General features: G+C 44.7%; 1 protein-coding gene across 3 annotated transcripts in view; it reads left to right on the forward strand.

Moving 5' to 3' along the window:
• The window catches only part of RPH3A (rabphilin 3A), a 101,509-nt gene that overhangs the window by 10,558 nt on the left and 62,969 nt on the right, over window positions 1-27,982 (forward strand). Inside the window, exons 2-3 of one of the 3 annotated variants that reach the window (XM_082416488.1) lie at window positions 23,338-23,426; window positions 27,462-27,473. The exons of 1 other annotated variant lie outside the window; for it this stretch is intronic. In XM_082416488.1, coding sequence (XP_082272614.1) covers window positions 23,338-23,426; window positions 27,462-27,473 — 101 coding nt within the window. Of the gene's footprint in view, window positions 1-23,337; window positions 23,427-23,447; window positions 27,474-27,982 lie in introns of those variants that run through there. One more of the 3 variants, XM_082416484.1, reaches the window with a different exon arrangement.

Raw genomic sequence — 27,982 nt, forward strand, 5'->3', positions numbered from 1 at the left:
TTTGGTTGGGGGATCCTTATCTTCTATCTGGTCATTAGTAGTATTTGTCAGGCACTGTGCTCACTGTTGGGATATGGTAGAAAACAATTTAGAGTTGGTACCTTCCCTCAAGGAGGTAGACATAAATCAGTAATGATACAAATGGATGTATAATTAGAACCTGAGGCAAGGGTTCTAAAGAGAGGAACACAGGTCTCTGAGAGCATGTGACAAAGAAACCTGATGTAATCTGGGAGGGCTTCCCTGAGGAAGTGACATTTGACCTGGGAGCTGAAGGATGAATAGGAGTTAACCGAGCAAAAAGAGGAGAAAAGAACATTTATGGCAGTGAGGACAGCATGTGCCAAGGCCCTGAGGTGGTGGTATTCCAGGATCAAAGAAGGCCAGCATGGCTGGAGCACAGGTTTGGGGGGAGCGCAGTGTGAGATGAGGTTGATAGTACCTGCAGGGCCATGGTGTGGCAACTTGTCTTTATCCCAAGAGCAATGTGGTTTCACAAGCAAAAGGATGACCTGATCTGATCTGTTTTGAAAAGGGCTCCCTAGTTGCAGCACAGGATTCACAATCAGGGGAGGAAGAGGAAATACTCTAAACTGACCCAGAAGGAGTTTCATGTGTTGGCCAATCCCCCTGCACCCCACCCTCTTTACAGCACTGACTCCCTAGAAAGGAGGAGGACAGTGGGACCCCAACCAGGGAGAGATTATGTTCTGCAATTAACCATGGTGTAGGGTCCCTTCCTGAAAAGGAGGGCGGTGAGAGTGGAGGGAGGAGGTAGGGATAGTTGCCAGTCTGCCTAGGTTTGAATCCCAGCTCTGCTGCTGTGTGACTGAGCAAGTTACTAAATCTCCCTGTACCTCAGTTTCCTCATCTGGAAAACGTGGATGACAATAACATCTACCTCCTGGGGTTGTCTTGGGAATTTAACAAGTCAATATATACAGTCTCTGCTTGGAACAGGCATGAGAGGTGCTCAATAAACATTAGTTATTTTTATTTGATGGTGGTGATGATGATGATGACGAAATCTCAGAGCTCAACATTCTAGAGAGGGTACGCTTAATCCTTTCCACTCTCTGCCCACTACCTCACTTCCTTTTGGACTTTACTTAAACATCACCTTCACAGTGAGGCCTTTTTGGATCATCTTGTTTAAAATTGCACCCGCCTCCAGAATTCTACTTCTTCCTTCTTTTTTTTTTTTTTTAAAGAAATTCACATTCTTTTATTTATTTATTTATGACTGTGTTGAGTCTTCGTTTCTGTGTGAGGGCTTTCTCTAGTTGCGGCAAGTGGGGACCACTCTTCATCGCGGTGCGCGGGCCTCTCACCGTCGCGGCCTCTCTTGTTGCGGAGCACAGGCTCCAGACGCGCAGGCTCAGTAATTGTGGCTCACGGGCCCAGTCGCTCCTTGGCATGTGGGATCTTCCCAGACCAGGGCTCGAACCCGTGTCCCCTGCATTGGCAGGCAGATTCTCAACCACTGCGCCACCAGGGAAGCCCTACTTCTTCCTTCTTTATTTTATTTTTCTCCCTAGCACTTAGCACCATGTGACACATGATTTTACTTATTTATTTCATTTGTTGTCTATCTCCCCTCACTAGAATGTCAGTTCCACCAGCACAGGAATATTTGAGTGTTTTATTTATGACAGTAAGCTCAATACACTGTATCCCACAGTGTCGGCACACAGTAAGTGCTCAGTAAGTAGTATTTGTTAGATAAATGAGCACTGACAGTGTCAAGCTAATGCTCCTTGCCCTTGTTCGAAACCCGACCCACTCCCCAGGCTGCTCTGACTCATCCTATGGTTCATTAAACAGCAAAAGCAGTAAAAGAAAAAACAATCCCCATATCTTGAAAGGGGTGGGGGACAGTCAGGGAAGGCGTTGAGGCACCGGAGATTTTGGTGCTGGGGAAGAAAGTGAAGGTCTTTTATAAAACCAGTCCAGCAGCCTGATCTTTGTAACCTGATTAGTCGTATTAAGCCTTTGTCAACATCGACATTACCTCAGCCCTGGCTGTGGCAGTTGGTGGAGCAGCAGACTTATTCAATATTTAAGAAGACCTGCATTGCAGGAGAAGGGTTTGGGCCGTGTGTGGAAGAACAAGCAGCAAATGCTCAGTGACAGTCTCTTAAGTGGTGGATTATTTTTAAAAGGAGAGAAATAGGAGAAGAAAAAGCCCCAGAGTATTCAGCCTCCCCCCTGGCCTTCCTTGGTTTCTGGTAACATTTGCTCTGACCCAGGACAAAGAGAATGCTGTCAGCAGAAGGGAAACCATGGACCAGGAAATTTGGTCTTCTGGGTTCCGTTTTTCTAGCACTGCACACAGGGGTGGTCCCCAGAGTGTGTGTGGTCCCTAGACCAGCAGCATAACATCACCTGGAACTTAGAAATGCAACTTTTGGGGCTCTGTCCCAGCCTTCCTGAATCAGAAACTCTGGGGCTGGGAAGTGGGCGTCGGTCTCCTTTCCTGAGCCCTCCAGGTGACTCTGATGTACATTCAAGTTGAAGGTGCCCTGGCCGGAGGAAAGGGAGCCTGGAGAGAGTGTGGATCGGGGCACATGGTTCTAAGCTGGTGGTTCTCAGCCCCAGCTGCACATTATAACCACCAGGTGGACTTTTCAGAAAGTATGATGTGGGTACCCACCATGAGCATCTTCTTTAGTTGGTTTGGTTGGGATTCTGGAATTAGCATTATTAATTCCTCTCGTCCCCCACCATGATTCTAGGGTGCAGCCAGGGATATGACACTTTGTTCTAAGACAGTCCCTCTGTTTACTGCTGATGTGCCTTTCGTGAGTCATCTTACCTTATGTGTCCTCATTTTTGGCATCTTTAAAGTGGGCCCTAAAACTCCCTCCTTATGTGACTTGCAAGGAAATGGTGACACTTAGGAGGGGTGCTATTGTGAAATCTTTGCAGTGTGTTAAAGTGCTATGCAGATAGGAGAGTTGATGAGGGTCTCCTGGGTTGTGTCAGTGCCTTTTGACAGTTCTTGACCATTTCCTTCTGGTTGCCCCATCAGCCCCCCTCATCATCTTGGGGATCTAGGGCCACAGAATGCTCACCCCCCGAGATTTTTAAAAGATCACTGAGGCTCCTCAGTATGGAGATTACTGTACCTGGGAGAGGAAGGGGCAGCACAAGGTGCAGAAGGCAGAAAAAACAAAAGGACATGAGTATAAGTTCAAACCTTACAGGCTGTGGTTGGCAATGAGGACTTTGTATTAGAATTATCATTATTCTGGAATGAGAGCTGCCAGTTACTGAGCATTTAATGTGGGCCAGCACCATGCTGGGAGCACTACGTGTCTGATTTCAACCAGTTCTTCCGTCGGTCCTGAGTAGAAGGTACAATGATAAGCCCTATTTTCTGGACAAGGAAAGCGAGGGGCCAAGGAACTTGCCCAAGGTCCCAGGATAGCAAGAGATAGAGCCAGGAGCAGCCCTAGTGAAGAGTCTAGATTTAAATACTTCATATCCAATGAGTCCCTAAACTGAACACAGGTTGGTTTCCTAGGAGAGGTGATTATTGAGGAGAGGTTCTGAAGATGTCCCCAGAAGCACCAGATGAAATGACAGTGGTAGGAGTTGAACATCACCTTCTTTCCTCTTGCCTCTAAATTCAGACCCTTAACACAATGCCTCCTGCTGGCTTCAGTTCTAAGTCATGAGAGCTTGGTTTTTCACTCAGGGTTTCTCTGTCCCCAGGTCCCATGAAGGCTTGTTGGGGACACTGTCGTTTCCTTTCTTGATTTTCCTTGCAGCTTGGCCATGCAAAAACCAGACCAAAAACTCAGAAATAACTGCAAAGCTTTAACTCCTCTTTTAGAGAGAAATGACCTTCAAGTTTTCCTTTCTTTCCTGAAGAAGGAGCTGGAAATCAGGGCCAAGGGGACTCAATCCTCACTTGTCCTCAGCTTTGAAAGATGAGGACTGTCCTACTCCCTCAAATCAGCCCTCATCAGTGACCCATTTTATTGCAGAAACTGAGCTGGCAGCCTGGCTGGAGAGGAACCACTTGCAACTACCCCTGGCTCACCGCAAACCTTCCGCCTCTGAGCATGCTCTGCGGATGCTAGAGATTGAAAATGTACTTATAAACCCATTTGCTCCCAGCCCTGGTTTGTTATCTGATTAGGCTCCAGAAGGACTGTGTACTAGATGATTCCTGCAAGTTTTCCATCCTCAGTCAATCCCCAAGTCAACTTGTTCACTCTTGGCTGGTTTCCATTCTTCTGCTTCACCTCATTCTGCCCCAGAAGGGTGATGGTGTAGGAATGGGGTTTGAAATTCACCTTTGGTATTACATGGGAAAAATTGGCCAGGTAACAAGCCATAATGACAGTACTTTGTAGGTCCTTGGCACTTTTCCTCCCTAATTACCTCTTTGCATCAATTATCTTATTATCTGCCCTTTGCCTCTACTGTACTTGAAAAATAAAATAGAAAACAGACCAAACTACTAAGCATTTGTCCCACTTAATAGTCCTTATCGTAAGAGGAAAAGTGGAAATGTAAGAGTGCTTGCTGATTAGTCTAGTATTTTATATATATTTACATATAACACATATGTATGTATATATGATATATAACATCATTACATATTATGTATGTATTATTTATTTTATATATACACATAACTGCATATATGTATGTATGTGTATGTATATATCAATATATTACATATCTATACATATATAGGGGGAGAGAGAGAGAGTTGATGATCATTATTTGTAGTAGTTATGTTCTGTGAAGTCACCATGATCACTGAATTAGCAAATACTCAACCATTGCTCCCAGGGGAAATACAGGGTTAGGTTCCTGCAAGCTTCTGGTCACACTGCATCAACCAATCCATACATATCCATGTTTTTTTATGTGTTTCTGTAAAAAAAAACTTATTTAATACTGATGGCAAACCTAACTCAAACTAATTCAAGTGATACAGAGGGACATCTACTGGCCAATGTAATCAAAGAGTCCAAATCACAGCTGAGGCGTGACTGGATCCCGTGGCTCTAGGACTGAGTTCTAACCATCTCTTAATTCTGCTTTCCTTTGGGTTAGCCTCACTATCAGGCAGGCTTTCTCCACCTGGTTGAACCTCACCAAGTCCAAGTTTGTATTTTCCCATCTTCAGCCCAGTAAGGAAAAAAACAGAGAATCTCCTTCCTAAGATATTCCAACAAAAGTTGCAGAATTGAGTCTAATTGTCTTGTATTGGGTAACTAATACAACTTTGAACCAGAAGAGGGGAATATGCTGATTGCCCATACCAGGATCATGTGACTTGCCCCTTAGCTGGTAGTTGAGGTTGAGCCCCATCAGAACCCCATGGGTAAGATAGGAAAAGGATGGTTCACTAAAAGAAAATTGGAGTGTTGATAACAGGAGAAGTTCCATTCCTCCATGGAATTTTCAGTCTTGTGGATGATGATTTCTGTGAACTATGGGAGGCTAAGCCCTGAGTTTCTGAATTCCAAGTACATTAAAATTTCAGAGAAGAGAGGGCTCAGGTGACTGTAGAAGGCATTATGGGACGGTGAGGGTTGAACTGGGATTTGAGGTGTTAAGTGGAAGAGCACAAACATTTCAGGGAATGAAAACGGCTTCTCAACACCATACGATCCTGGTAGCTTCTGCTGCATGAACCTCAGGGAGAAAAGTGTGAGTCACATCATAAGGGGATGGTGGACCCCAACTTTTAGGAAGTGCATCAATTACTGGTTTCATCCCTACACACACACACACACACACACACACACACACACACTTCCATATATTTACTAAAACAGGGGGAGTAAAGTACATGTGCTGCTGTCTATGGTCTTGAACCATAGCTTTGGCCGAATCTCTGCTGACATCTCCCCAACTTTTCTGAGGAATGAGGGCTTCTAGTTTGTTGCTGCTGTTGTTTTCTGTCTCCATGAAAAATATGTGCTGTTGACATTGCCTGTGTCAATCAGGATCCCAGCAGGAAACAGATGGCAATTCAAACTGTGTAATTTGAGGACAGTTTTTAAGAGGAACAAAACATGAGCAGGATTAAGGAAAACCAGCCATGGTTAGTGAAGTACCCTGGGGCTAACAATAATGGGGAGCTGTTCCCACCCCTGGTTCTGAAGGGGGAGATAAATAGAATTACCAGAATCATGTGAGAGCTGGAGATGTAGTTATAGGACAGGGCCTTCTGACCAGAGATGTGACCTTTGTCAAGGGAGGCAGCCAGCCCATGACAACACTGCAGAAAGGGAGCCCTGACCTCACTCTCCTACCTCCATCCAGTCTCCCCTAGTGCTCTCCATGGGAAAAATCAGAATGGAAGCCAGAGGACAAGGGAGTTGATTGAAGTAATATATACAAGCCAGCCTTCCACAGAATAGAAAAGAGTGGGTAGTAGATGTGGAGGGGCAAGCAGAAGATATGGCACACTACCAGTATCAATTAGTTATTGCTGCAAAACAAATCAGTCCCAAAGTTAGTGGATTAACACACAACCATTTATTTACTTGTAATTCTGCAATTTGGGCTAGAATCAGTTTGGTGGTACTTCTGTAGGTCTTGCCTGGGGTCACTCATCTGGCTACAGTCATCTGGAGGCCTGATAGCTGTATAGTACAAGATGGTCTCACTCACCTGTCTGTTGATTATCTGGGCTCTTAGCTGGGAGCCTTAGTTTTCTTCCATGTAAGTAGACTGGATTTCTAACATGGTGGTAGGAACACTCCAGAGGGTAAGTCCCAGTAGGCAAGCACTTATCAAGCCTCTGTTTGTGTCATATTGATTGACTTCCCATTGGTGAAAGAAAGTCATATGCTAAACCCAGAGTTAATGTGGGAGGGACTACACAATGTGGAGGCATGTTCATTGAGGACATCATTTCAAAAGGCTACTGTGCTGCCCCAGTACAGATAGAATCATTGCCAATATTTTACATTTTTGCTGCTGGCTTCATATCCTTTTGCCAGTTCATGCAAGTTCCTGACTATTAAAAAAATGGTTCCTGGAAAGTTGGATGTTGAGAGGGTGTGTGTGTCCATGTCTGCCCCTAGTGCAATATAGATGTTTCACTTACTAGATTGAGAAGAGAAACCTAGACCAGCTTCAGATGTAGTTTTGATATAATGTCTCTTGAGAAGGTCTTAAGTCAGGGAATGGGCAGTGGCTTATCTGGTGTAGCTTAAGGTAGGGTGTATACGTGTGTGGTGTAATACATGTATGGTGTATGTATATCTCTGACATCTGGGATTTGAATACTGGCTCATTGTTTGTGACTTTGGGCTAATACCTAACCTCTCTCTGCTTCAGTTTCCTGGTATAAAATGGGGCTAATGATTGAGCTGAGGATTAAGTTAGGTAATACTGTGTTAAGTACCAACATGTGGAAAGCACTTAGCACTGTGCCTGAAACAGGATGAAGGTTCTATATTTATTAAGGGCTCAGTGAAGAAGGATGGGGAGGAGGAAGAAGACGGTAGGGGGTGATTTAGAGTCAATCAGGACTGTGTTTAAAGAAGCCCTACTTCTTACTGGTTCTGATTCAGTCTTGGGGAAAGCCAGTTAACCTTTATAAACGTCAATTTTTCTATCTGTAAAATGGACTCAGTGGTGTCTCTTTGCAAGTGTTGTATGAGCCAATGTATGTAAATCACTTAGTGTGGTGCCTGGCACACAGTAGGTGGTAAATACCATTATAGCTGTTATTCTCAGCCTTTATATCCTGGAGATGTGACAAGGGTAACGTACTTCTCTCTACTTAATTCTAACCATGTACCAGACACTGTTCTAAGCACTTTACAAATATTAACTCATTTAATCCTTTAACATCCCTATGAAGTAGATACTATTATCACTATTATTATGAAGTTTTTCATATGAGGAAACTGAGGCACAGAGAGGTTTAGTAATTGTCCTAACATCCTACAGCTAGAAAGAGGCAGAGCTGTAATTTGAACTCTGGCCGCTCAGCACTTTTCAACCTCTGCACTCCCCTGCCTCCAGTGATGAGGGTCATAGCGCCCACCTGCCTGGTCATTGTGAAGACCAAGGGCTTTGTAAATTGCAGAGTGCTCCATCCATACTTAATGTTCTGATGGCTGTTTTCATGGGGACATAGGGAGAGGAACAGGAACTTTGAGGTTCATTCATGTTCTCCAGCCAACACTGACCAAGATTCATTTTTCTGCTGCTTCCCCCCACCTGGTGTCAGGAGGGCCTGGGCGGGAGAGAGGAAGAGATGGAACCAAGTCTTAAGGATTTATTGTTCATGGGAACTTTCTGATGTGGTCTCAGATTTCTTAGAATCCACATCCCAGGGAAGTAGCCATGGCTGGACTGTATGAGGCAAGAAGTATATCCTTCCTGGCCAGAGACCCAGTAACCTATGTTATTTTGGAGGGTAGGGTTCTGCAAGAGCCCCTGGGTGACACCTAGTGAGGGTTTGCCTTGCACCAGAACTAGCCTTGATACTCTCTGCTGCTGTTAATTTCCACTCCAACCTCTCAACAATGCTATGAAGTAGCTGCTGTTACAGCCCCCATTTTACAGACAAGAAAATCGACGCTCTGAAATGTTAAGTATTTTGCCCAGGCTCACCCAGCTTGAGTTTAGCTGGGGGTTGAATCCAGGTGTATGTGACTCCAAAGCCTGAGCTCTTGACGGAAGATTCTGTCATGACATTTGTACCATGGGTGAAAGTGAGGGTGGTGTGCGTGTGTGTGTGTGTGTGTTTTGGAAGTGAAGGTGCTTGGGGTGTGGGTGCAGTGGGTATGGGAGTGACTGGCGTAGATGTGGGTGTGTTGTGGGTGGGATGGTGCTGGGGGTGTGGGGGAGAGGTGAGCAGGAGCATGTGGAGTGTGTGGCGGCTGGCGTGTGGACGTGTAGTGTGAGTGTAGGTGGGAATAAGGGCATGAGAACGTGCTGTCAGTGGGAATGGGCGAGTGTAGGTGTGTGGTGTGGGTGGGTAGGAATGGGGCTGAAGCAGGGGTGTGTGTGTGTGTGTGTGTGTGTGTGTGTTGAGTTGAGAAGACAAGTAAAGCTCTTCCCTGGGCTCTAATTGCCTCTTCTTCCAAGGATGAAGTGAAATATGCATTTTCCCAGGACAGGGAGCATCTAAGGCCAGAGTACTTATTCTTTCTGTCTTGTAACCAGAAACTGGCTCTGCTTGCTTGATAAAGTCAAAGATGAGGAGCTTTGCCTGCATATGAGAGGAGAGTCTGTGAGCTTGAACCATTCCTTTCCAAATGCAGAAAGAGGCCATCTCAGAAAAGCATATTGCCCTTTTTACAACAGCCCCAATGAGTAGTTTTTCTGTTTGTGCTTGATTACCTCCAGTGAATGGAAATCCATTACTTCTCAAAGTAGCATATCCTCCTTTTGATACCTCTGATGATTAGAGAGCTGTTCTTTACCTTAAGCCAGACTTTCTCTTACTGTACCTTTCACCTTTTGGTGCTAGGTCTGGCCAGGCAGCTGTGTTATATGAGTGGCTGTCCAGAGTAGTGGTCAAGAGTGTTGGTATTAAGGGGAGATACACCGGGATTTATACCCTGGTTGGCTCCACCATTCCTGGCTGGGACCTTGGGCATATTAAGGCACCCTTCTGAGTCTCAGGAGTGGAAATAACCTCATAGGCTGGTGTTGAGGATGAAATGAGGTGGTATATGGAAATTGCACAACTGAAGGCTTGTGATGTTAATTTCTGTGCTACCCCGCCTTTGCTAATGATAGACCCTCAGGGCAGGAGAGTGAGTTGGTCAAGAGCACAGGCTCTGGAACCACACTGCCAGGATTCTAAATGTGGCCCCATCATTTACTAGCTGTGTGACCTGGGAGTAGCTACCCAACCTCTCTGTACTCCAGGTGTATCACCTGTGAAAAGGGAATAGTCATTGTTTATTAGATCATTGTGAGGATTAGGTGATTCAGTACCCAGAACAGTGCCTGGTATATAGAAGGCACTCAGAAATTGATCACATACCCAAAGGAGTAAATGAAGAGAGTTTAATTAAGCGACTATTTATAGTCATGTGAATGAATCAACAAGGTCAAGGGAAACCAGGGTGCTGAAACACCCCAGCATCCATCAAAGGAAGCCATCACCATCTCCAGGCCTGGAGAGGCAGGAGAAGGAGCAGTTATGGACCCAGAAGAGAAAGGGTTATATGAAGAGGTCCTCCTGACGAGAGTTACCACCTTTAGTGTAGGGCCACAGCCAGCCCGTGGTGACCACCACGAGGGGTCCAGGGAGGAAGTACCCGAGCCTCTTGCTCTTTCCTCCCTCCAATCATCTGCAATCCCTCCAATTAGACAAATCCAACCAGAAACCAGAGGGTAAGGGAACCACTGATGCTGTCCACACAGGCCAACCTCCCAGGGCACAGACTAGGGCGGAAGGGTGAATAGATCTGGAGAGTGAATGGAAAATACCCAGCAAAGCTATTTTTATCATTAGTTTGGCACGATGATGCCACTTTTAAAAACCATATTTGCCATATAAAACCAGCAAATTAATATGCTTAACCAAATACTATATTATTTGCACCAACAGTTAAGATAGCAGATGTCTCCCTCCCACCTGCAAGAGGGAGGGGATATGGGGGTATATGTATACGTATAGCTGATTCACTTTGTTATACAGCAGAAACTAACACACCATTGTAAAGCAATTATACTCCAATAAAGATGTTAAAAAAAAAAAAAGATAGCAGCGTGGTCCGAAGGCTCATTTATATAAGACCCAGGTCCAGGAATATCTTTGGATATTCCACCTGCTACCAAGTGACCTTGGCAAGCCAGGGCCTCAGTTTCCTTATCTGTAAAATGGGAATGCTACGTCTCCCATCTGTGATTTGTGAAAATGCTCCTCAGATGAGAGGATGCTGTTTTTTTAAGGGGTAAATGCCCCTCTCTACTCTGAGTATTTCATCCCTGAGGCAGAGGAGGGATCAGGGTGACACCTGTGGTCTCTGTGGCATGAGGAGAGTTAGGGCTGCAGATAAGTCAGTTCCAACTGAGTTTTAATCAGAATGAGTGTCACTGCAACTTGACCCTGAGTGGCAGCTGGAGGCCATTAAGCTAAATGACTTGTTTTAATACTCAGACCTGTCTAATCACATTTTCTTGTTTGGAGCCGTGTGTGTCTGTGCATGCGTGCTCAAGTGCAGAAATAAACCTGAGCTTTTCCTCTTCTCCTTACTCACCACAATGTGGTTGGAGCAGAGATAAGCTCGATAAGCAACACAACAAAAGCAAGCTTCCACTTTATCAAGGAATCAGGTAATTGGCTGGACTGTGCAGGGAGCCCTGAAAAGTGTTCTGTTAACAGTGTCTGCGTTTGTGTTTTGTTGTTCAGTATTTGGGTCTGTAGACTCAGGGCTCGGAGGGACTCATAACCCAGGGGAAGAAGGAAATGTTGAGGGTACCCCTGTCCAGCAAGAGACATTCTCCCCAGGAAGATCAATTCTAGATCCTCTGCCTTGCCTTCAGTGTGTGTCATGTGTTTTCCACTGTGGACTCATTTCGAATGCATGCACTGTTGTGACTTACTCGCTGTGTGTCCTTGGACAAATGACCTTACCTCTCTGGGCTTCAGTTTCCTGATCTGTAAAACTGGGTAATAAAAGGTCCTATTTTCTAGGATGGTTATGAAGATCCAACAAGATGTTGCACGTGAAACACTTAGTGCAGTTTCTGGCCCCTAGTGAGCACAGACAGGATGGGTTAGGTTGTGCTGTGGTAACAAACAATCCTCAAAGTTTCAGGGACTGAAACAACAGAGATATGTTTCTCACTCATGCTCCCTGGATATGGTGGGTTAGCAGGGGGTGTCTGCTCTGCATTTGTCCTCACACAGGGACCCAGACTGAGGGGGGATGGAGCTCCATCTTCATTCATCCATGATTGTCAAGACAGGAAAAAGGGGAAGTGCTAAAGTGGGCACCAGCTTTAGAATTTCCACCTGGAAACTTTTATTGGCCAAACAGGTCATGTGACCACTCCCAGCTTTCCATGGAGAGGGACGGGCAATCCTATTACATGGTGGAAAGCCAGAAATATTTAGTTATTAGCATTAGTGACAACCATAGCACTATCAAATGACCCTTGCTTTAGTACAATTATATTGTCATTATCATAATAACAGAATATGTTTTGTTGTTGTTTTTATTTCTGTCATTCATCATTATCATGCTTCATGTACTTAATCTGGCTTCAAGAATCCTGAAACATTTCCCTCTAGTGCCGAAGTTCGGTTCCCATCTCTTTAAGAAAACATACCTGAGATTATTATTAATAATAACATAAATTAATAGTAGCTTCCACTTGGCCCCAGACCAAGGACTTCACATATATCATCTCATTTAATCCTCACAGTTCTCTTTTGAGATAGGTCCTATTATTTTCCCCACTCTACAGATGAGGAAACTGAGGCTCAGGAAGGTAAATTCACTTGTTGGGCTCATAAATGGCAGAATGGACTTGGTCCCCAAATCCATACCCTAAGTTGCCTTGCTGAACTGTCTGCTAAGAATATGTTGTCTTAGCCTCTGGATCTTTAAATGGGGAAGCAGGGGTTGTCTGGGTGGAGAGTGCTGGAGACACTATGCACGATCATGTTGAAACCCACAGAAACAGGGGTTCATCGCTGGGACCCATCCACTCTTTTCTGTCCTGTTTTCCCCTCTTCTCAACCCTGCAATCACCCCAGGCTCCATCCTCATGAATTTCTCCATTCCCTAAATATTCCACATCCATTGAAGCCTCTGAGCCTTTGCTCACTCAGTTCCCTCATACTTTCCTCCATCCTTCATGTCTTTCACACCCCAGCTCATCCTTCAGGGACCAGCCCCAATTTTCCCCCTTTTGGGAAGACCCACCCCCAGGCAGAGCCAATCCCATAATCTGTCTGCTCCCATGGCATTTTGTACATTAATAAATCTAAACCTTTTCTATACACACACACACACACGCACACACACACACACACACACACACACTCACAATACAGTCTTTTTAGAGGAGGGAAGAAATTATTCTTTGTTTTTAATTAATACCAGCTCTCTCATCCCAACTTTTAATACTGCCACCTCATTTGTCTTATTAAGTACTTAGTTTTGCTTTTAATTAGTGCTGTTTATTTTCACTGAATTTTAATTGTCAGTGCAGGATCTCAGCAGACCTTGCTGAGGATGCTTTACAAATGTTTCTTGTCCTCCTGCACCACCTCAGCTTCGGTGGCAGCGTCTCTGAGGTAAAGGAGGCAGGGATTCTGAGGGTGGCTGAAGGCAGGTGTGTTTTTTTTCCATACCTCAGTCAATTCTGGTTGCCTTTGAGATTCCTGTTCGCTTCAAGGTAGCTGGTCTATGAAGACACATAGAGCTTAGGAGCATTGCAATGGCAGAAATTCAATTCAAAGTTGACTTCAGGAGAAAAAATAGGAACATATTGGCTCATATGTTCAACATATGGTAGCCAAAAAGACCAGGATTGATTCAGGTGTGGCTCAATCCAGCATTCCAGCAGTGTCATCAGGAATCAGTCCCTCTCCATCTCTCAGCTCTACTTTCACCCCTTCACAGACCTTTGCCATTTGGTGGCAAAAGTGACCAGTAGCAGCTTCAGGCTTCTGTTCTACCAGTTTAGCAATCCCAGTGGAAAAAGAGTGCTTCTTGCCATATAGTTCCAGCAAAAATCTTAGGGCATGCCTTCATTGGTCCAGACTGGGACATGTGCCTATCCCTGAACCCATGGGGCATCATACACTGATTGATCAGAGATGGATCATTGGCCCACCTCTAGGGACCAGGTTTGGGTGCCCCCTCATCTGAGCCACACATTGATACTGAGAGAAGGATGGTTTCCCAAAGGAAAATTGGGGGTCTGTTACTCAAAAAAAGAAGGGATAAGTGCTAGACAGGCAAAAAACAAGAAATATCTACCCCAGATGTCCACTGCATTGTCTCACTCAGACCTAAACAAACACCTGGAATTTAGACATTTTTTCCTCCCCAGCCCCACCCTCAAATAACACTAACAGTGACCTCCTTGCCTACTACTTAAAAAGCATTTTATATGGGACTTCCCTGGTGGCGCAGTGGTTGAGAGTCTGCCTGCCAATGCGGGGGACACGGGTTCGGGCCCTGGTCTGGGAGGATCCCACATGCCGCGGAGCAACTAGGCCCGTGAGCCACAGTTGCTGAGCCTGCGGGTCTGTAGCCTGTGCTCCTCAACAAGAGAGGCCGCCATAGTGAGAGGCCCGCGCACCGCGATGAAGAGTGGCCCCTGCTTGCCGCAACTAGAGAAAGCCCTCGCACAGAAACGAAGACCCAACACAGCCATAACTAACTAACTAACTAAATAAATAAATAAATCAATCCCCAAAAACAGTAAAAAAAAAGCATTTTATATTACCAGGCCCCTGCACATGTGTTAACCCTTCAGCTCTTCCCAACAACCCTTCGAAGTTGGCATGACAAAGATGGGAATTTTTATGTCCTCATTTTACAGATGCAAAAACTGAGGCCCAGAATGACTAAGTGATGTGCCAGGAAATGAATAGTGGAGCTAAGGTTGGATCCCAGGACTCTGGGTCCAAGGCCGGCAATTGTTCTACAACAATGGGCTATACTATCAGCCAGCTTTTGCTGCATAACAAACAAAGCACCCCGCAGATTAGTGGGTTAGAACAACAGCGTTTTGTGTTTTTTTTTTGATGTGGACCATTTTTAAAGTCTTTATTGAATTTGTTACAACATTGCTTTTGTTTTATGTTTTGGTTTTTTTGGCTACAAGGCATGTGGGATCTTAGCTCCCTGACCAGGGATCAAACCTGCACCCCCTGCATTGGAAGGCGAAGTCTTAACCACTAGACTGCCAGGGAAGTCTCATCAGCCATTTATTTATCTCAAGATTGTTTAAGTCAGTGACTGGGCTGAGTTCAGCTGGTCAGTTCTTCTGGTCTAGGCCTGACTTGGATGATCTTGGCTAGGCTTGTTCACATCTGTGGTCAACTTGTATGTTGGCTGGGCCTGGCTAGATTATGATGGGGCCCCCCCCACAAACGTGGCCTCTGTAAACTGCCAAAGTTGCAGAGCAGTGTGGGATGAGCTCTGTGCCTGCCTTAAAAACCCATAAAATGGGGACTGTCCTATGGGATTTCTTGAAGGCTCATGGCAGGAACCATCTGTTATTGCTATATGGTGATGGGAGACCCATAGGGAGGTGACAGTAAATTTGCTCTGTTTCAAGCCCAGGAGCACAGAGGTGCCTTCATCTCGAGCATCTCTCAGGCCTGTCTCTGTCCTTGTCTTGGATGCCAGCCAGCTCAGCATGGAAGGAGTCAGGCCTTGTCATTCTAGCTTTGGCCCAGTTCAGGGGAGGCTGGGGATGTCCCATCTGGCTCTAGGAGCAAAGAGAAACCAGCAGCAGCCTGCACCCTCTGGATATAGCTGGACCTGTAAGGGATGCTGGGGCTCTGAGAGAGGAGGGTGGAATGGCAAGGCTTGCAGGCGTGTGGAGGGGCACTCAGCTCTGTCAGTAGTAGGCAAGGCAGGAGACCACCATCTTTCTCTTTGCTGAACCAAGTGTTCTTGCCATGGCAAATGTCTATAGGAGCCCTTAGTGCCTGGCAAATGGTCAAACCTGGATGCATGGTTGAGGCAGAATAAGAATATATTCAGTTCACTTCTCAAAGCCCTTCTGTGGCTCCTACATCACTCAGAGTAGAAGCTTAAATGGTCCTAATGATCTGATGTCCCTTACCACCCCCACTGCTGCTTCGGCTCCCACTTACCTCCCCCTTGCTCACTCTACTCCAGCCACTCTGCACTCCTTGTCATTTCTCCAACTAACCAAGCACATACTCACCCCGGAACCTTTGCACTTGCTTTCCCCTCCAACTTAGAATGCTCTGCCTCAGATATCCACGTGGCTCAGTCCATTACCCGCTTCAGTCAGGTCTTTGCTCAAATATCATTTCTCAGTGAGCCCCCATCTGACCACGACCAGCTTTTTTGTTTGTTTGTTTTGTTTTGTTTTGTGTTTGCCAAGCCTCGCAGCTTACAGGATCTTAGTTCCCCAGCCAGGGATTGAACCCGGCCCCCTGGCAGTGAAAGCACCAAGTCCTAACCACTGGACCACCAGGGAATTCCTTGACCACCTACTTAAAATCAAACTTCCCTCTCAATCACCGATCCTCCTTCCCTGTTTTTCTCTAAAGCACTCATCACCAGCCAGCATGCTTTACATTTGACTTACTGTTTCCCCACTAGAAGGTTAGCTCCATGAGGACAATGATTTTCCTTTTTTATTTGTTTTAATGCTGTATCCCCAGTGCCTAGAACAGTGTCTGGCACATAGTAATAGATGTTCTATAAATTTTTTTTATTCTTCCCATTTCTCAAGAGAAGCTGGTAAACTGTATTTTTAATTAAATCCCATGCTTTTAAAATATTGGCTTAATTTTCCTTTTAAAAAATACTGCATGGGCCAAACAAAAACATAGTTTCAGCCTGGATGCTGTTGGTGGAGGGCCCCCAACCCCACTCCACCCCTGTTTGGAGCCCTTGGTGTAAGCTGCATTTCCCACGCCGTCAGACAGTCCAGGTGATTTTTTTCCAGGTTCTTAATTGAGCAGAGATAGGCTGGACTCAGGAGAAGAGGGAAGGGGCAGGAAAAAAGACAGAGAGACGGAACTGACTGGGCACCATCCGAGCTGGTGGCTGCAGGTTCTGCTGCGAAGCATCTGGTTTAATTCCAACACTGTGGGGCTGGGAGGCTGACTGTGGCATTGAACTCTACGCAGACAGCTGCAGCTCACACTGGTTCCCTGCAGCGCCCTGAAGTGCCGCGTATGGCCCCTGCCAGCCCAGCCCAGGCCCACCGTGTCACGCTTAGACACCTGCTGTGGCTCTGAAGCTAAATGGACTTTGAGGGTTGTTGTTTCAGTTCAACTAAAACCAGCAGAAGACCTTGGAGGTTCTGGGGGATGGAGGCACCCTTTCTTAACAAACTGTGCTAAAGGGAGTCAGGGGAGAAGTAGGTAGAACAAAATGTAGAGGGAGAAAGGCAGGGTTCTGGAATCTGGCTTTTTTGGGCTTGGGACAGGGTCTTCGTGTTATTTTCAGATGCAGGTGACATAAAGATTAGTACCAAGCTGTGGAGGTGGGCAGATCTGGAACAAGGCCTGGCTCTGTCACTTACATGCAGATTTATTGAGTGCCCACTGCACTCATGGAGCTCTGTGACTTGTGTGAAGATTTATTGAGCATCTACTATATACCACACTCAGGACTGGCTGCAAAGTGAAAAATGTAGGGCCCCTTGTTCAAATATTATAAAGAATTTCAAGATGATGACAGCAGAGCATTAAGCCAAGTGTGGGCCTATCTAAGTACAGGATCCTTCTAAGCTCAGGGTCCTTCTATGCATGGTGCCCTGTGCACCTGTATAGGTCGCAGGCCCATGAAGCTAGCCCTGCATGCACTGGAGTTACAATTGTTGAACAAATACAGACCCGGGCCCTGCTGTCATGGACCTTACAGAATAGGTGGGGGGACAAACAGCGAATAAGTAAAAAATAATAATAATTGCACATCACAATAACTATTATAAAGGGAACAAACAGGATGCAGTGAGAGTAAGTAAGGGGTAAGAGGAGGTGACTTAGAGAGTGTAGTCAGGGAAGGCTTCTTGGAGGAGGTGACGTTTGAGCAGAGACCAGCAGAGCATGAGCAGAAACCAGCCATGAGAGAGTGAGAGGAAGACGCTATCAAGGCAGAGAAACAGCAGAGGCAAAAGCCTGGCAGCTGCAAAAGACAGTGTGTCTGGAGCATGGTCCGAGATATACAAGAGTAGCGGGCAGAGGGTCATGACAGCTGTTTGAGGTCACGGAGAGAGTCTTAAATCTTATATGCAATGGACAGCCATTGAAGCACTTTATTATTTATCTTTTAAATAAGTCATTTATTTTTGAATAGCCAACATATCCACATGGTTGCAAATACAAAGGGGTATCATGTGAAAATTCTTCCCATCTCAGTCCCAGCCTCCCAGTTTCCCTGCATAGAGGCAAACAATGTTGTCCATTTCTCGTGTGTTCTTTGCAGAGATACTTTATGCAGATACAACCCCAAATCACATGCACATATCCTACTTGCCCTTGTGCACACAGATGGTGTTGTTCTGGAATATTGTTCTACATCTTGGCTTTTCCACTAGACAGTTAATCTTGGTGATCAATCCATATCCGTCATAAAGAATCTCATTATTCTTTTTTTTTAATGAATTAATTAATTTATTTATTTTATTTTTGGCTGTGTTGGGTCTTCGTTTCTGTGCGAGGGCTTTCTCTAGTTGCGGCAAGCGGGGGCCACTCTTCATCGCGGTGCGCGGGCCTCTCACTGTCACGGCCTCTCTTGTTGCGGAGTACAAGCTCCAGGCGCGCAGGCCTAGTAGTTGTGACTCACAGGCCCAGTTGCTCTGCGGCATGTGGGATCTTCCCAGACCAGGGCTCGAACCCGTGTCCCCTGCATTGGCAGGCAGATTCTCAACCACTGCACCACCAGGGAAGCCCTCTCATTATCCTTTACAGCTGTGCAGTCCTCCACCGTACAGATGCACCAACATCCAGCTAGCCAGTGCTTGTTATTCGTCATTTAGATTGCTTCATTGACTAAAGCAGGTCATTGGGAAGCCCACTTAAACTCTCTGTGACTCAGTTACTCATTTGTGAAATGGAATAAGAAGAACATCTACCTTCTAAGGCTATTGTGAGGATTAAATGAGATAAAACCTGAAAGGCACTTAGCAGGTACCAAGCCCTTGATATTTGAACTAGCGATTGTTGCTGTTGTTGCTTTCATTCCTAAAAGCAGACAGTTCCTTGGGGCTCACAGCCGGGCTGTGGGGGACCCTTTGCCCAGGAAAGACCTGAGCCTCTGGCTTCCAGGGGAGGCAATTATTTTATGCTTTCTGAACTTGCAGCTGCAGCACTAGATTTAAGCCAGTGCTTCTACCCTGGTGGAGCCGAAGCATGTGATCTCTCAGAGTCTCCAGGCAGGGGTCTGGGTGGGCAGGTCTCTGTTCGTTGCTGAGGCTGAGGTGCGAATGCAGCCAGGGGCCAATGGCCATCAAACACTCATCAGAACCCAACAATCTGAAGTCCAGGGAGGAGTGTCCTACAGGTGTGAACACAGTAGTGCATAAGCACCTGGGCTTTGGAGACAGAGTTCAAGGACTGGCTCTGCTACTTGGTAGCTGTGTGATTTTGAGCAGGTGGCTTAACCACTCTGGGTCTCAGCTTTCTCGCCTGTAAAATGAGGATAACACCACTTACCTAGGAGTAAGACTATAAGGATAAAGGCTTAAGGACTGTAAGGATAAAAGCTTCATTATTTAATGAAGCTATGGAATTTGGCACATAGTAGATGCCCAAGAAATGTTAGTCCTTACTGTCAGATAAACTATGATCTAGGAGAAGTAGGAAAAGGGAATTACCATTCTACAAGTGCTTACTGTGCATCAGGGAGTGTGGAGGTGCCTAAACTCATCATCTCAGTGACCCCAAGATTCTGCTGCGGTCCTAGGGCTGGAACACACATTTATCTGACACACCCACCTCTACCTCTGCTCCTGAGATCAATGGGTGGTTTCCCTCTGCTGGTCCTCCCTGGCTTTCTGTCCATCATGGTGATGCTGTCTCTGTAGTGGGCAGTGAGAAAGATGGGATGATCTGAAAATGTCAGGGGCTCGCCATTGGACTTCCTCCGTTTCTGTTAACTCACCCGTAAACTTGAGATCTTGGCTGGACTTCATGGAGTATTATTTGCAGGCAGGCAGGGGATATGTTAGGATCCAGCTCTGTCAGATTGGAAATGGTTAAGCAGCTTGCCTGAGGTGACATAATGAGCTCCGGGACCAGAGCCCCGCTTTCCTAAGATTCTCCCTTCTACTTTCACATGAAGTCAAGTTCTCTGGAAGCAGAACCTGAGACAGGTTTTTTAAAAAAATTGTATTGAAGTATAGTTGATTTGCAATGTTGTGTTAATTTCTGCTGTAAAGTGACTCAGTTATACATATATATATATATATATATATATTTTCATATTCTTTTCCATTATGGCTTATCACAGGATATTGAATATAGTTCCATGTGCTGTACAGTAGGACCTTGTTGTTTATCCAATTCTATATATAATAGTTTGCATCTGCTAATCCCAAACTCTCAATACTTCCCTCCCCCACCCCTCTCCCCCTTGGCAACCACAAATCTGTTCTCTCTGAGTCCGTTTTTGTTCCTTAGATATGTTCATTTATGTCATATTTTAGATTCCACATATAAGTGATATCATATGGTATTTCTCTTTCTCTTTCTGACTTATTCGCTTAGTATGACAATCTCTAGGTCCATCCATGATGCTGCAAATGGCATTATTTCATTCTTTCTTATGGCCGAGTGATATTCCATTGTATATATATACCACATCTTCTTTATCCATTCATCTGTCAATGGACATTTAGACTGTTTCCATGTCTGGGCTATTGTAAGTAGTGCTGCTGTGAACACTTGGGTGTATGTATCTTTTCAAATTAGAGTTTTGTCCGGATATATGCCCAGGAGTAGAATTGCTGGATCATATGGTAACTCTATTTTTAGTTTTTTGAGGAACCTCCATACTGTTTTCCATAGTGGCTGCACCAATTTATATTCCTACCAACAGTGTAAGAGGGTCCCCTTGTCAGTTAGTCATGGCTCTGGGCTGCTCCCTGGGGTGGGGGTAGCCTCCTAGATAACTCTGGGCAAGGCAGCTGCTCTCTTTGGCTGAGGGCAATGCTCTGTAAAGTGGGGCTACCATAAGCCCCTAGTTGCTAACACTCCTAGAGGCTGGGGGTGGGGTGGGAGCCCCACCTCTAAGGGGCATCAGCAATTTCTGCTATACCCACTCACCTCCACGGGCATCTCCACCCCCAGCTGAGATGTGGACACATGACCTTCCCTCTCTGGGCTGTTACTCCAGTTGTTCAAATAGCCTTGATTACTCAGGCTTCCCTCTCCAGGCCCAGGCTGCTTGACCGGGGCAAGGAGCCCATCCTGGGATGTTATACTCTGAGAAGCCTGGGTGGCAAAGCTGAAATAACCAATGCTGTCCAGGATGGCTTCTGGCCTGGAGGGACAGAGCTGGGTGGTTTCCATGGGGCGGCCAGCCAGTGAGTTTGGGCTTTGCAGGCAGAATTTTAATAGGAAATGAGCTCCGGGTACGCCTGGCTGAATGCAAGAGAGGGTGGGCAAGCCACGTTCTGCCTTGAGGGCAACAGAATTTGGAGATCAGAGTTCCTGGGAGGGGACAGTGTATTCCTTGTCCCAGCTCTCCCCCACCCCGACCTCCTGGGATCCTCCAAGGTCAGTGCTGCCTCTCTGCCTCAAAGCAGGAGGCGAGGTAATCAAATGAACGGTCGTTTGGCTGTCCAGACCAAGGGCAGCTGAGGACGCCCCCAGGGGGCCCAGGACAGCCTCATTCAGCTCTTCGCACAGGCAATAATGAGACGTTAAGGTTCTTTTCAGCAGATTCCCTTCACAACAGGAGTCATCTCTCCTTTCTTTCTGTTTTCAAAGTGGAAACAATGAAATGGTCATATTAATCTGGGAAGATTATGTTAACCACCCGGGAGCAGATGAAATGGCTTTTCTCTAAGGGGCCTTTCCTTCCCTGTGTCCAACCATCAGCCCCCCGATCCCCGGCTTCAACCACACGAAGATTTAATAATTGCACTGGCTGTAGAATAGGAAAGAGAGTTCTCTCCCTGTTCACCTCCCAACTGCTCATCTATTCAGCTTCCTAGGAAAAAAGACTGTATTGCACCAAGACCTTCAGGGAAATCAGAACCCACTGGACACAGTGACCTACCTTCTAAGGCTTTTTTAAAAAATAAATTAAATGTGATCTCCATGGTCTTTTTCCCCTTATTCTTTTTAGAGATTTATTTATTATTTATTTATTTATCTTATTATTATTATTATTTTTTTTTTTTTTTTTGGCTGTGTTGGGTCTTAGTTGCAGCATGCGGGATCTTTTGTTGCACCACGCAGGCTCTTCATTGTGGTGCACGGGCTTCTGTCTAGCTGTGGCGGTGAGTTTTCTCTTCTCTGGTTGTGGTGCTCAGGCTCCAGGGTGCGTGGGCTCTGTAGTTGTGGCGCGCGGGTTCCAGAGCGCATGGGCTCTGTAGTTTGTGGCACGCAGGTTCTCTAGTTGAGGCGCATGAGCTCAGTAGTTGTGGCACACGGGTTTAGTTGCCCCACGGCATGTGGGATCTTAGTTCCCTGACCAGGGATCGAACCCGCATCCCCTGCATTGCAAGGCGGATTCTTTACCATGGGACCACCAGGGAAGTCCCTCTTTCCCCTTATTCTTTGCTTAGACCTGGGGGAAGGGCAAGGAGGGGAAGTTCAGAAAGGACATAAGCTTGGCTGAGTTCAGCTAAACTTAGTGTTGATGGAGACTCATTCACACATTCAACAAATATTTATTAAGTGCCTTCTATGTGCCAGGCGCTATGCTGGATATTGGACATTAAGCAGAGAACAAAACAGAAAGAGTTCTGCAAGAGGCTTACATTTTAGCAGGGAGATTCTAACCGTGATGGTGCTGTTTTCACAAGCTGTGATTTATGTTTGTGATGATCTCCCTGGTCACTGTGTGGAGCATGGACTGAAGTGGGCCAAGGGCAGAAGCAGAGAGACCAGTGAAGAGGCTCCTATAGTTAGCCAGGCTGGGATAGTAGTGGTTTGGATCAGCATAGTAGCAATTTAGGCACAGAACATTGGGAAGATTCTGGATCTATTATGATGGTGAAGCCAACATGACTTTCTGATGGCTTGGGTGTAGAGTATTAAAAAGAAAGCAAGCCAGGGATGACTCTGGCATTTGGGACCTCAAAACTCTCAAGACGTGGGTTTGTTTTCTTTTTGACGTGACTAAGTCCAAGTTGACTAGTACATGAGTCAGATGACTTCCTCTAGTAGAAAGACCCTGGATTGGAGTTAAGAGCTCTGACCCTCCCTCCTGGATATGTGGTCTTGCATCAACAATGAATGGGAGGAACACGGATTAAAGGGAGGAAGTTCTTCCCTCTGATCCATTTCTGCCACGAGGGAGCTGTGACAGTTTCCCTCTTGGGGCCTGAAAGTCCCCATCTGGAAAGCGGAGAAGCTGGATGAAGTTCCGTTTCTTCTCTGTATCCCCCAGAGTGCTTGGCATAGACCAGGGCCCTGAGAAATAAAGGGTGATTGAATGACTGTTTGCATGATGTCCTTTCTGGGCTGTTGTTTTCCAGGAGCACTGGCCTTCTACCATGACTGACACCGTGTTCAGCAACAGCTCTAGCCGTTGGATGTGTCCCAGTGACCGACCCCAGCAATCAAAGTAAGTCGCTGGGTGTTCCTGGGAGTTGTTTGCTTTGGGGCAATGAGGTCCTGATCTACACTTGAAGGAGGAGAGGAATAGCAAGGAAAGAAATTTCCCTCCCTGGGGTGGAGGAAGAAGAACCTAGTGGGAGTTTGTTGTGGAAACTTCACTGATTTTACTTCTTTGCAAGGTTGGAGTAACAAGATTAAATTCTGAGCTCCATGCCCTAAATGAGAGGTGGCTTGGTGGAATGGAAACAGCACTGACCTGGTGGTTAGAATCAGACTTGGTTCTGGTTCTAGATCTGAGCTACTCTGGGTGAATCTCTTTCCCTTCTTTGGGCCTTGGTTTCGTCATCAATTAAATAAGGAAGTTGGACTAGATCAGAGATTGCAAACTGGCAGGCCACCAGCTGACTCTGACTTGCAGAAATGTGTTTTTTCTTTTTTATTTTTGGCCTGATCATTTAAAAATTGGGAAATTTCACATAAAATAACTTCACATACTCTTTCCAGTAACTATTATACCTGAATCAGTGGTGTGCTGGATCTGTACCATGGTGGTTCCTTAGAGCTGATGTTAAATTTTCAGGAATTTTGCAAGTCAGTTGTTAAACATGGCCAGAATTAAAAATTAAGTTGTATAGTTTTACAATTAAATTACATTAAACACAAAGGTGGTGAATACTTAACATTAATCACTTCTTAATTTTCTTTAACATCTTTATTGGAGTATAATTACTTTACACTGGTGTGTTAGTTTCTGCTTTATAACAAAGTGAATCAGCTATACATATACATATATCCCCATATCTCCTCCCTCTTGTGTCTCCCTCCCATCCTCCCTATCCCACCCCTCTGGGTGGTCACGAAGCACCGAGCTGATCTCCCTGTGCTGCTTCCCACTAGCTATCTATTTTACATTTGGTAGTGTATATATGTCCATGCCACTCTCTCATTTCGTCCCAGCTTACCCTTCCCCCTACCCGTGTCCTCAAGTCCATTCTCTATGTCTGCATCTTTATTCCTGTTCTGCCCCTATCACTTCTTAATTATTTTACTATGTTTTGTTATTCTCTATGTTATTTGTGCCTATGATACCTGTATGGTGAAATACTATATAATAGTACACTACTGCATGTTTCCTCCCAGTTCTGCATTTAGTGACATCATATAGGTACTCGAAATCAGCCACAGTGGGGCTTTTTCTCCAGAGGTTCAACTGTTAAACATTTACCAGCACACCACTGCCTGAAGACCTTTACAATCTAAGTCTATTGTTTATCATCCCTGCAGATTTTCACTCAAAGGTCTTGTTTTTTAAACGCTTGGTAATTTTTTATTGTGAGCTCAATCTGTGAGAATCCTGGGGATCTACCATGGGAATATTTTCTTCAGAGAGATTTGCACTTGCTTCTGCCAGGAATCAGGTGTGCTGCTCACCCAGGATGTGACCTGAGCTCCCTTAGAGGGTCCTGGCTCAAAGTGGGGGTCTCAGATTCAGCTTCCTCACCTTGTTAGGAGCTCAGAGTCAGCCTCTGGAACATAATGCTGGTATTTACATTGGCTTACTGCTCACAGCTCCCTGTTCTGGATTCAGTTTGCTGGGTTTTCTTTTTCTTTTTTAAAAAATTGCCTCATAAAGGTATAATTGATTTACCTCGAACAGTACAGTTTGATCATTTTTACGCATATGCGCACAATCATTCCCCTTTGCAGTCTCTCCTTTCTGCCCCTCCCTCTCCCCACCCATCCCTAAGTAATTACTAATCTTCTTTCTGTAACTATAAATTACTTTGCATTTTTTGGAATTTCTAGAAATGGAATCATTCAGTATGTACTCCTTTTTTGAGAGATGTCTTCTTTCACTTGGCATAATTATCTCATGATCCATCCATATTGTTTTTCATATCAATAGTTTATTCCTTTTTATTGCTAAATAGTATTTCATTGTGTGGATATACCACAATTTGTTTATCCATTCACCTATTGATGAACATTTGGGTTGTTTCCAGTTTTGGGCTAGTACAAATAAAATTTGTATAAACATATACTTTCATTTCTCTTGAGTAAATACCTAGGAGTAGAATGTCTCAGTGGTATGGATAGTAGGTGTATGTTTAACTTTTTAAAAAACTGCCAAACTGTTTTCCAAATTGGTTGTACCACTTTAAATTTCCACCAGAAGTGTACAAGAGTTCCATCTCTCTTCCTCCTCACCAACACTTGATATGATTAGTCTTTTCCATTTTAACCATTCTAATGTGTGCATAGTGGTATTAGTTTTGTGATTTTAATTTGCACTTCCCTAATGACTAATGATGTTGAATGTCTTCTTTTGTAATTTTGCCATTCGTATAACCTCTTTGTTAAAGTGTTCAAATACTTTGTCCATTTAAAAATTGGGTCCTTTATCTTCTTGTTACTAAGTTTTCTAAGCTTTTTGTCATGTGTTGTAGATAAAAGTCCTCTGCTGGAGACACATTTTGCACGTATTTTTCCTGGTCTATGACTTGCATTTTCTTTTTCGTAACAGAGTCTTGAAGAGGAAAAGTTTTTTATTGTGATGAAGTCTGTTTTATTTGTTTCGAAGTAGGGAGGGTTGTTGGAGAATTCCCTTATTTTCTAGCAATCCTAGGGTCTTTTGGAATATTTAGTGCACTCATATTCTTGAAGCAAAAGTCCCTATTTACTACTTCTACCTAAAACCTCCTCTAGTTCTACAAGTTTTATAGTTTTGAAGACATTATTGATCTCTGTTGGTTTCCTTTTTGAAAGGAAACTTCTAGTTTCCAAGCCCTTCCCATGATGTCCTCTTGAAGCCAGCCTTACTTGGCAGACAATATTCCATCAGCCAAAAATTGTCTCTGTAAGATAAACAGTTGCCTGAAGGTGAATGGGGTAAAATATTTATTTTATTTAAGAAATGTCAGTTAATTAAAACCCATCAAAGTTTACTTTAGTCGATATGAAGCCAAACAATTTGCCTTACAATTAAATTAGAATTATTCAAACAGTTTGGATGCAGTTTCATTCAAGTGCTTCTGGGCTCCTGTGAAACATCTTGGCATTCTGAATACATCCAGCTGGCTTGATTGCTACTGCATTTTCTTCAGATGTTAAAATTATTTTCCAATAAATGCTAATGGGTGAATTATAGTCATCACACATGCTATCTAGTCTGCAGCAGTGATGATGTGCTAATGCAGACGCTTCAAATGTCTTTCTCCAATAAATTAAGAAATCTAGTCTTAATTAACTGCTGGCTAGCCAGATACACTTTACTGCCTTTGTGATTTCTCTCAGTCTCCTTGAATCTGACGATGGTGTTTGGAACACAGTTGTGGTTGTTTTTGAAAGAAGTGAGTGTATCTGTTTCTTGCATCGGTAGGACAGGGCTTCAGCTGTCTATGTTGTTGATACGTGTGGAGAAATGCTGGTCTCCGATAGTTGATACTTCTCTATAGTTTTCAAGTCTGCAAGCCTGAGAGTGCCAGAGATCAGAGGTGGAAACTGAGGCACAAAGAGGAGATGTGACCTGCCTATGGTAGCATGTCTAGTAAGTGGAGAGGCTGGTCTCCTTTTTAGAATGGAAGGACTTGCTTCCCCAAACTGGGGCACTGCGAGTTCTGCTTTTGGATGATTCAGTCACGGGTTCAGGGCTCATTGCCTACCTCAGTGTGCTCCTTATCCCCCAGTGTTTGAAACAACAGAAACCAAGAATGATGGTGGCCCTGTTATCATTAAGTGATTCCTTTTTAGTGCCAGAAAACATTATTCAAATACATAAATGATCAGATTGGTTAATTAATAAGCTGAACTGATTGGTCATTTTAATCAAGGCTGTGGCTCATACAACCCTACATTGCTGCAGCCTTGTTTTAGATGTGCTGGAATAAGATAATAATGACTGATAAGAAATGGAAGTAGGTCACTGTGATTTAAACAGAACTGTGCGGTTGTGGCATCCAGACAGTGTTGACATTGTTGAGAGATTTTTTTCCCCGAACTTTATTCATTTTGTTCTTTCTCTCCTTTCTTTGCCTTCCTTCAGTGATAAAGAACAGTGAGTATTTTGTAATACTTTTATTTTTCTACAGACTGAATTGTATCTCTTTTCTGATTAAAGTGGCTTGTCCCTAAAGAGAGATGGTTCAAAAAGGAACTAGCATGTTTTACATATCTAAAAACAAATTCCAGTTGTTAAAAAAAAAACACATACCCCTCTTGAGAAAGAAAAATAGGAAATTTCAAAAAAAAAATCTTGATAAAAGGTTGGAAAATATTCCTTAGGGGAGCCCTCAGTTTAATTTTTGTTAGCAATTCGTGGGGTTCAGCAAGCTTATTAACCACCGTGTGCCTCTGTTTCTGCACCAGTTTGCCTGGGAACACTGTTTGTAGATAAAGAAAATATTAACTCACATGACTACTATCATTAATCAAAGATGCTGGTGAGCAGAACAGAGCTTGTGGGGAGTTATGTGCTGTGCACACGGTCTCTGTCACCTCATGGAAGGTCAGCCTGATTTCCCAGTGAAATGCCTTCGACTCAGAGGTCCTATCTTTGCTCATAAC

This window comes from Balaenoptera physalus (assembly GCF_965194825.1).
Source record: "Balaenoptera physalus genome assembly, chromosome: 12".
Taxonomy (NCBI): Eukaryota; Metazoa; Chordata; class Mammalia; order Artiodactyla; family Balaenopteridae; genus Balaenoptera; species Balaenoptera physalus.